The sequence below is a fragment of the Panicum virgatum genome, chromosome 7N, assembly GCF_016808335.1.
Source record: "Panicum virgatum strain AP13 chromosome 7N, P.virgatum_v5, whole genome shotgun sequence".
NCBI lineage: Eukaryota > Viridiplantae > Streptophyta > Magnoliopsida > Poales > Poaceae > Panicum > Panicum virgatum.
Genome location: NC_053151.1, coordinates 27757622 through 27767772, shown reverse-complemented (window position 1 = coordinate 27767772; position 10151 = coordinate 27757622). Strand labels below are relative to the sequence as shown.

Genomic DNA, 10151 nt, shown 5'->3' with positions numbered 1-10151 from the left:
AACAAGACTATGGCCTAGAAGGCCCGGGAGAAATGGTGAAGTATTACTGCTACGCGCTGCTCCGTCGGCGGATTCAACGTGGGTGCAGGAGGTGCTCAAGCCCCCCTACCCCTTCTGGGATAGTGGAGCCCCCATGGAGCACCCCCTTCAATTTGTAGCGCCATTAACATAGGAAGGGGGGGCTGAGCTTCGGATCTGGTCAGAGGTTGAAGAAGGGACCTTGGTTGGGCTGTTCTTTTTTTGGGCCAGGCGGCCAGCAATGACTTCTTTGTTTTCCTTTTCTTGTATTCCAGGCGTGTGGCCAAAGCCCACAAGCCCAACTCAGGGTCACAAATTCACAATTCCCCATCACAGCCAACCAAATCCCTAAATCGTGAATCGCAATCCCATCCTCTCAGCTTGCGCAGGCGGCCGGCGGCGTGGAGGTGCGGACGGGGCGGCGCGAGGGCGGCCGGCGGACCTGCTGCGCGGCGCGGCGCGAGGGTGGCCGGGCGGCCGGCGGACCTACACGACGCGAGCGCCGAGCGCGGGAGTGCCAGACTGCCAGGGCCGCACGCAGCTTTGGAGCACGGGGAGCCGCCAAGCCGGGCCGCCGGGGAGCAGCCGAGCAGCCGAGCAGGCAAGCAAGCTGCAGCAGTCAGCACGCAAGCGGCAAGCAACCGGCAAGCCAGCAGGCAGACAGAGCCAGACAGCCAGTGAGTCAGCAACGGAGCAACCGGCGACTAGAAGCAATAGCTGGATAAGGTATGTGATATGTGAATGTGTAATGATTAGCGAGCTAAATAAAATATGTAAGAATTGAATTTTTGAATATATCTACACTGATTAGATCACTGCTTTTTTATGTGTAGAATTACAAAATGTCAAAAAGGACATTATTCAACTATTTTTCAAGTGGTAGCAGTAATACTCCAGAAAATGATGATAACGCAAGACAACAGAAAATGACAAGGGTAGAGTTTTGGTGCTCTGATATTATTTGCGATCCAGGAAAGCGAAAGCCAATAGATGAATATCCATTTGCAATTAGAGATCAAGTGAAAAGGGCATATGTTTTGAGGGGTCCAACTCAATTAGCTAATTATACATTTCCGCGCAAATGGCAAAGTGGTGAATGGAGATCCTTCCAGGCACACTGGTTTGAGAGTTATGATTGGTTAGAGTATAGTGAATTAAAGGATGCTGCATTTTGCTTGTACTGCTATCTTTTCTTTGAACCCGGTAAGCCTGAAAAATTTGGGAGCAATGTTTTTGCAAAGGTTGGTTATGAGAAATGGAAGAAGGCTCTGGAAAGGTTTAATAAGCATGCTGATTCCATCTCTCACAAGAATGCTAGAGAGAAATGTGATGACTTCATGAATCAAAAGAAAAGTGTGACTCGAAAAATTTATAAGTATGATAAAGAGGAACAAGAACGATATGAGATTCGTTTATCATCTTCTTTGGATGTTGCAAGATTTCTCATAATGCAAGGTGAGGCTTTCCGTGGACATTATGAGTCTTCGTCTTCTCTTAACAAGGGTACATACTTAGAGCTTCTTGATTGGTACAAAGGCAAAGTTGAGGTAGTGAAGGAAGCATATGATAAAGGCCATAAAAATTGCCTGATGGTATCTCATCATATACAGAAGGACCTAACAAAAGCATGTGCCGAAGAAGTTATGGCAGTGATTATGGATGAGATCCATGGTAGAAAATTCTCTGTGCTTATTGATGAGTCTCGAGATGTATCTATAAAGGAGCAAATGGCTATGATTTTGAGGTTAGTAGTTACTTTGCTCTTTTTTATTTAATTATAATTTCATGTACTATGTACTAACATATAGCGAATTTATGTGTAGATTTGTGAGTGATGAAGGAAAGGTTCTAGAGAGGTTTGTTGGACTTCAACATATTGAGAGATGCATAGCTGCTGCTTTGAAAGAAGCTATAGTTGGTATGCTTTCTAGCCACAAGTTAAGCATCTCTATGCTTCGTGGGCAGGGTTATGATGGAGCTTCCAACATGAGAGGGGAATTTAATGGTGTGCAAAAATTGATTCGGGATGAAAATCCTTATGCTTTCTATGTTCATTGTTTTGCCCATCAATTGCAATTAGTGGTTGTCACAGTTTCAACTTCTACTCCATCCATTGCAGATTTCTTTAACTATGTTCCTTTAATAGTCAACACTGTGGGTGCATCTTGTATGAGAAAGGACACCTTACTCGCAAAACATCATGATACCCTATTGCAAAAGGTTGAGAATGGCGAGATTCTCACTGGAAGAGGATTAAACCAAGAGAGTAGCCTAGCTAGGCCTGGAGATACTAGATGGGGTTCTCATCTTAAAACTTTGCTTCGGATTTTGGTGATGTGGGAGGCTATCATAGATGTCCTTGAGATAGTAAAGAAAGATTCCATTAAACCAACAAGTAATGGCGGGGCTTTTGGTCTAATTGGTAAAATGGAGAGCTTTGATTTTGTGTTTATCATGCATTTGATGATAGAATTGTTGAGCATGACAGATATTTTGTCACGCCACTTGCAAAGGAAGGATCAAGACATTGTTGAAGCAATGCATTTGATCTTGGGTGTGAAAGATAGTTTGCAGGATATGAGAGACAATGGGTGGGAGCCATTATTCAAGAAGGTAAAAACATTCTGTGAGAAGAATGAGATTGAAGTGCCAGATATGGATAAGGAAATAAATGCTAGACGAACATCTGCACGTAGAAGGCAAAAGGTAACAAACATGCATTTCTACCATGTTGAGGTTTTTCTTGCTGCCGTTGATGCCATTTTGTCAGAGATGAATCACCGATTTGGTGAAGTTAGTTCAGAGCTATTAGAATGCATGGCTTCCCTTAGCCCAAAGAACTCATTCTCTAATTTTGATGTGGATAAGGTTGTAAGACTTGCTGAAATTTATGCTGAAGATTTCGATATTGGTCACATTGCTTTGTTGCCAAGTCAACTTAGAGGCTTCATTGGACGTGTTAGAAGAAGCCAAGAATTTCTTGGATGTACAGAACTTCCACAATGTGCTGAAATTATGGTCAGGAAAGGAATGCACCGATCTTATCCATTGGTTTATCGCCTTATTGAGCTCACATTGATACTTCCGGTGGCAACAGCTTCAGTTGAGAGGGTCTTTTCAGCCATGTCTATTATAAAGACAGATTTGCGCAACAAAATGGGTGATGAATGGCTAAATGACTTGATGATATGCTACACAGAGAAGGAGATATTTAGGAGCATTAGTAATGAGAAAATTATGAAACGGTTTGAAGAGATGAAAGAACGTCGTATGTTAATTCCTCAAAAGATAGTGGTATGCTTTATTACCATCAGTTTTTTTTATCTTTGAAGTTAATATTTGCACTGTCACTAATTTATTTTTTATTATTCATAGATCACTCCTGCAGAAGAATGATGTATGTTGTAATGGGACGGTCACATGTCATTATCATCTACTTCACTTGGTACGGACAAATTCAAACCGTAACTTTTATTCTTCTTCGATGTAATTTGAGTTACTCATCTATGTTTCAATATAAAATTGCTTTAAAATGCATCGTTGGTTTAATGGTTTGTGTCAGATATATGAACTTTTGTAGTTTTGTTAGTCTAGTCTAGCGTGCTTAGATATTCAGCCCCCCTAAATATTTTTCCTGGATCCGCCACTGGGGTTTCCGCTCCACGCCAAACGGGGTTCACGATGCTCTCTGATCTCTGCAGTTTTATAAATTTCCTGCTGCTGGTGGTGGGCGCCGGTGCTACCGACAACACGCACGGTGTGTCACCTAGACAGCGAGCAAATTTGACGCGAGGGGGAAGGGGAGTTGAGAGGAACAGCGGTGGCATCCGCCGGCGTTGCCTTGCTTAGATCGGAAGGCTTATTAGACTTGCCGGTGGAGCTGCACTGCATTGCGGGCGGCCACCTGTGCTTGGCTCCGTGCGGCTCGTGGAGGACGGTGCACCTCCTCTGCCGTCCCCCCATCTCGACGACTCCGACGAGACGATCGCATCGCGCGATCTGGTCGGCGTTGTTGGTCAGTGGTCGCAGTTGGCGTCTCCTCCCGGTGTCCCCCTGCCGCGGAAACCCGCGGCGGCCACGTCACCTGCCCGTTCGCGGTCTGGGACGGTGGTCGGACGCGGAAGGAAAATTTCGATGCCAACTTTTGATGGGCGCGCGCGTTAGTTCCGAGGATGGGCCCAGCTCCCGAACTCCAAGCCGTGGAACCGAAACGCTGGAACGGGTTCCGTCCTCGACAGGGCGCAGGAAATGTGACCGGTCACCGGTGCGGTGGACTTGTCACGTATCTTGCACGCAAATTAGTATCCAAAAGGAAAGGTTTTGTTAGTTGGGCTGAATTATCTAAGGAATAGTGGAATACTACAATTTAAAATGCACTTATGCTAAGTTGCGATTTAGAGCGACTGGACTCGTAGGGAACAGATCTCTCCAACCCCCGCGTCGCTCTCCCAGGCGGCACGGGGGCGTCCACGCGCCGCCGGCCAACCCCACCGTAGGCCGCCTCCGGTAACCGCGGCCGGCGCTGGGTGCCGGTGCCAGCGGCGGCCCGCGGCCGAGCCGAAGTCGGCTCGGTTCGCCCCTCCCTCTCCTCTCCTCTCCTCTCCTCTCCCTTCTTTCACCTCTCCTTCCGTCGGCCTTCTTGCCTCGTCTGGACACCCCGCCGCCGGCCGTTGGATCTGGCCTCTCCCTCGCCGGATACGGTGGTCCCCGGGCCGGATCTGTTGTTTCCCCTTGGGTCTACGCGCTGGGTCGGTGCCGCCGACCCTCTGGTGCGCCGGGCCTTGTGGCCGCGTTGCGCGGTGTCCCTCTCTGCCGCGCTCACCGCGTTGTCCTTCGGCGCCTCCTCCTCCTCGGCGCCCGGCAGGGTGGCGCCGGCGACGACAGTGACGATCGTGCGGGCCGGGTCGGTGGCGTCGGAGGCGGTGCTGGCGCTGGTGGCGTGGATGGCGTGGGCAGAGGGTGGGCTGCATGCGCGCACGGCCGCCACGCTGCTCCCCTAAGCGGCCGGGGCCGGGGGCCTGTGGCCGCGTCGCCGCCCCTCTGGTGGCCGATGGGCTGTGGTCGCGCCGCCGTTGTGGATGCCGGTTATGGCCTCCGACCTGGGGGCCCTTGGCATGGAGGTGCTCCTGGTGAAAACCATGGCCATGCTGCGGACTGGCGATGATGGCGCTTGGTGCGTCATGTCCCTGTTGGGGGTGTCGTCATGGGACACCTCCATGCCCCCTCTGCTGGTCTTGGCCTCCGCGTCTCCACCGCCGCCTTCGGGTCTGCCTCGGGCTATCTGCGCCATTGGTTGGCCGCTGTAGCGGCGATCTCTGGATTCGACTCTCGGTGGTCCCTAGCATGGAGGTTGGTTCCCTGGTGAAAACGATGCCCGGTGCTCGGGTTGGCGACGATGGCGCCTGACGCGTCATGGTCCCTCTTGAGGCTTCGTCTTGGACACTTCTTCACACCTAGGGTGGGCGTCCTCTTGGGTGTTACCTACCTGTACTCCATTGACGCATCATCACCATGGTCTGCTAGTGCTGTGACTATCTTGACGGATGCTTTGCCGCCCCTGATTTGCTCGGTCTGGCGGGTACTTTGCCGCCCTTGCTACTCCTACTCTGGCGTATGCTTTGCCGCCGGTCTGCATCCTCCGCGGCAGCGGACGGACCCCGGTCTGGCAGGGCACGTCCTCCGCGGCATCGTGACTTCTCCGGCGGGGCGCGGCGTGCGGCGGACCCGGCGTCCGCAGCGGCGCACGGCCGGCGGGGAGCGGCCTCTGCGGCGGCGTTGGGCGGCAGCGACGCGGCGGCACCCGCTCCTCCCCGCCACGGCACGACGCGGCGCTTGGCTGTGGCGGTGCTTGTTCAGCGGCAGCGCGGCACGCGGCCGCACGGCGCGGCCCAGGTGGCGGTGCGCGGCGGCGGCGCAAGCGCATTCCAGCTCGCAGCACCTGCTGCCAGCTTTTTTTTATTTTGTATATCGATTTGTAAGGGTGGGTCGTGGCATGACCCGCACCTAAAATCTGATTTCTAGGGGCGAGTCGTCCCCTCACCCGTTCTTAAAAATAGATTTATAAGAACGGGTGAGGGAATGGTCCGTCTCTAGAAATGAATTTCCAGGAGCGGGTAACATACCCGCCCCTGTAAATAGTTATTTTTAGCTGCGAAAAGTAAGGGCGGGTTCAAAATCCGCCCCTAAAAATAGGTTTTTACCCACCCCTACAAATGTTTTTCGTAGTAGTGATCCATATTCATTTCATGCATATTTGCATATAATCATAACCAAATAGTAGGATGTTAGTGTGGCTTGGTGGCAAAAAATTAAAGAAAAGTTCTTTAATCTTGCTACCATCTGGATTCAAGTTGCAAAATCTCAGCTAGAGGCTATATATAGTGCATGTTAATTACTTGCTCGAGAGGATATACTGTACTTTGTTGAAACAATTGCTTTTTTCTTCAAAACTTGGGGCACTTTACACTTACTCTTATGAACGAAAGCACACATACTATCATCTTAATTTGTGAAATCATCTATAGACTAGGTAAAGTGCTTATTACCGGTTGTTGATGTCCTTTATGCATGCAAATTATAAACCATAATAAGCTATAGCTTTAACCTCCAAAAGCCCCCTCCTAACGGTGCCGTCGAAGTCGATCTTGGCTCACTGCTTCATTGATATAAACCTAATGGTGGCTTTGAAGTCGCGAAATTCCGATCCGTACCCAGTTCCGAGTTAGAATACTCAATGTAAATATAGGTATGATAGGAAAAGATTTGATAAGGAAGGCGTATTCTGACAAGGCAGGCGTCATGGAGGCCCTACAGATATCTTCTCTTTACAAGCATATCCTTCTGGAGTCGATGTAGTGTAGACAATGGGCTTCAAAACACCCCAAGCCGACCCACTTAGTTTGGACTGTGGACTATCCGATCAGGTTGGGTTGGCTCAGGGTCCCCAAGATTCAACACTACTACAAAAATAATTTGTAGCAACACCTCGAATTTTTTTAGGGGCGGACCAAAAAGTCATCCGTTCCAACAAATGAGGTTCGATTACTGTAGCAATAGAGCAGCCCCTGATAATGCCTTTGTAGGGAGGGTGGGGGCCCGGCCCGCCTCTAAAAATCGTTTTCAAAATTCCCCCTATTTAATTCAAATAGAGCTGCAAAACAGTTAAAAATGTGAAATTTATTACCATAAGCATGTAGTGACCCGTAGAACTGCTGCAAAATATGAAAACTATAATTCAACTTGTTTAGTGTTAAAGAGTGTTCAAAACACAAAGTTAGGCTTAAGTGGTATGAGATAGTAGTGTGACATGTCTATATTATTATTTCAACGCTTTTATTCATTATATACATTGCAATATGATTTTATATTTTTTCTATGTTACACATATCAAAATATGGCTATGGTAAAAATTTCACAATTTTATCATGTGTTTTACTATTTTATTTAAACTAAAAGTATTTTCGGGAAAATTTTGAAAATGATTTGTAGGGGCGGGTTGGGGGGGGGGGGGGCGGCCCGCCCCTAAAAATCCTTTTCAAAATTCCCCAAAAATTTATTTTAATTCAAATAGAGCTCCAAAACAGTTAAAAAATGTGAAATTTTTACCATAAGCATGATCCGTAGAACTGGTGAAAAATATGAAAACTATAATTCAACATGTTAAGTGTTAAAGAGTGTTCAAAACACAAAGTTAGCCTTAAATGGTATGAGATAGTAGTGTGACACATGTCTATATTGTTGTTTCAACACTTTTATTCCTTATATACATTACAATATGATTTTTATATTTTTCCTTTGTTACACATATCAAAATATGGCTATGGTAAAAATTCACAATTATATCATGTGTTTTACTATTTTATTTGAACTAAAAGTATTTTTTTGGGAATTTTCAAAATTATTTGCAGGGGCGGGCCGCCTCCATCCGCCCCTGCAAATCCATTTTTTGTAGGGGCGGGCGGAGGACGGCCCGCCCCTACAAATCGGATTTCTATATATCCCAACACTTGGAAAAAATTCAGTTTCCCGAGCGCGAGCGCTGACGGTGGGTGAGTACTGCTAGCAGGGATTCGTGGGAACAACCGTTTAGATATTCGGGCAGGGGCGTAACACGTAGCGAAAGCTTCTTTGCAGAAGGATTGAGATAGTGGTTTTTAGACAGGTTCAGGCCGCCCTGAGGCGTAACACCTTACGTCCTGTGAGTTGTGATTGGTTCGCTTATTAGTGTTCTGGGATCCGATCGCTTTAGATATTCTAGGATCTTTCTATTTATAGGCTACAAATATCCTCTTTGCCTTCCTCTTACTACGTGAACGCTCCCTTCGGATCGTGGGCGCCGTCCTCCAGCTTATCCTGTCCGTTGTCAGTCGAGTGAACAGCTTGTCTGGCCCACCACGACGTGCCCGGGATGCGCCCCGAGGCACCCTGGGACGGGACTCGTGGCACCCCGGGGGGCTCCGGGGTGCGCCCCGAGGCATCTCGGGGTGATCTAGGTGGCCTCGGGCGCCCTTGCGGGCCCCCATGACCCGGGGCCACCCCGGAGTTACCTTGATGCGACGCACAGTAAATGGTGCGGGCCCCGGCCACCGCCCATTTACAGTCCAATGGGACGCGGCTCAGGGATAAGCCTCCCAGCCGGCTCTCACCACCATCTGGGCACACGGCTCCCCCGTAATCATGATGTTTTTATGGGGAAGCCGCGCTCCTCCTCGGGCTCCGCACCGAGCTCAGCGGTGCGGCACTGTAACCTTCTAGGACACCCGCCTGGTAAAAATATTTTACCGGGCGGGTGTCTTGGTGGGGGAAGGAAAATGACCTCCCCGGACCACCCGCGGTGGGCCGAGCCCCGGCCCGTTCTCATGGGCGTTCGCTCCTGTGGGCGGATAGTCCGGGCTCGTGCCCCCAGACCCACTCTGGCTAACATCGCGGGGCTGGCGGGGCCGTCTTCCACTTGATCATGCTTTTTTCCGGGGTTATGGGTACCCCCGTTCCCATTATGCTGACAGTAACCCCCGGGCCCATCGTCAACCCGAAAGGCGGGTTGGTAGTGGGGCCAAGAGTTCCTCTGCCTTCAATGCTGCGGCTGCTTTTCCAACATCACCATCGTGGGGGGTCGTGCCGAATCTGCCGGGGCAGACGAGGCGTCGCTGCAGCTAATCCCCTTGTCGATTTGTCTCTTCTCCTCCCCCATTGGTATATAAGCCGAGGGGGAGCACAGCTGGCCGCCACGCTCCTTCGCTGCCCTCAGACCCCTTCTCTCATCTACGTCGCCGGCCTTCTTCTTCCTCCCTACTTCCACCATGACTCGCTGGGGTGCGCAAGCGAGTGGCCCTACTTCCTCCCCGCGTCGAGTGCTGCGCCGGGGCGGAGACATCCCTGCGCCCCGCAACGCCCGGGAAGTGGTGATCTTCCTCTCCTTCTTGGCGGTGGGGATGGCTCCGCCGTTCTCGGCGTTCATGGCGGCGGTGTTGGAGGAGTTCTCCATCCACCTGGTGCACCTCACCCCCAACGCCGTCTTCACGCTGGCGCTGTTCACGCGCACTTGCGAGATGTTTGTGGGGGTGCAACCATCGGTGGAGCTGTTCAGGCAATTCTTCGCCCCTTGCCGGTCCGGCTCCCTCTCTCCTGGCCCCGGCGCCGCTCGCCAACCCCCGCACTGTCAGTGGGGTCTTCTTCAGGTGGCGGGGCGATAGCTTCCTTCCCACCGCCCGGCGGGACAAGTGGGAGAACTGGGAGTGGCATTGGTTGTACCTTGAGGTGGACAACCCTTCCCCGCTTCTCCGACTTCCTCAAGGCCCTTCGTCGGGAAACTCCCGGTGGACCGAGACGCCGACGCTGGGCGCGGCGTGGGCGCCGGTGCTTGTGCGATTCGACTCGCTCCGGCAGGGCGGCCTCACTGCAACCATGGTGGCCGCCGACTTCTTCCGCCACTGTCTGGCTCCGCTGTAGGCCCGCCCTTATCCGGCGTGGTTTTTTACTAGTGACGACGATGCCGATCATCTGGCGCATGACGCGGAGTTCAGCCCGAAAGCCACAATGGTAGCACAGTGGCTGGACTTGGCAATGAAGGAGAAGGACCCCACAGTGGCCTTCCTCCCCGAGGGGGTCACCCCCCTATGCGAGGACCAAGAGGT

At 50.9% G+C, this 10151-nt stretch overlaps 1 protein-coding gene and 1 long non-coding RNA gene across 2 annotated transcripts; both read left to right on the top strand.

The window, feature by feature from the left end:
- The first annotated feature begins 482 nt into the window (after positions 1-482).
- On the top strand, positions 483-2794 carry LOC120681092 (zinc finger MYM-type protein 1-like). The gene is made up of 4 exons (XM_039962636.1): positions 483-744; positions 852-1762; positions 1842-2724; positions 2789-2794. Exons 2-4 carry the CDS (start codon positions 861-863, stop codon positions 2792-2794), a joined length of 1791 nt encoding a protein of 596 aa, XP_039818570.1. The 5' UTR covers positions 483-744; positions 852-860.
- Positions 2795-2873: 79 nt separating this feature from the next.
- On the top strand, positions 2874-3553 carry LOC120680464. Its single transcript, XR_005677677.1, has 2 exons — positions 2874-3312; positions 3394-3553. It is a non-coding gene; the product is annotated as an uncharacterized LOC120680464 (long non-coding RNA).
- The last annotated feature ends 6598 nt before the right edge of the window (positions 3554-10151 follow it).

Bases quoted from the DNA above. Each gene is read 5' to 3' on its own strand.
- LOC120681092 (XM_039962636.1), top strand. From the start codon at position 861: ATGTCAAAAAGGACATTATTCAACTATTTTTCAAGTGGTAGCAGTAAT. The intron at 1,763-1,841 runs GTTAGTAGTTAC...ATTTATGTGTAG, and splicing joins CAAATGGCTATGATTTTGAG to ATTTGTGAGTGATGAAGGAA.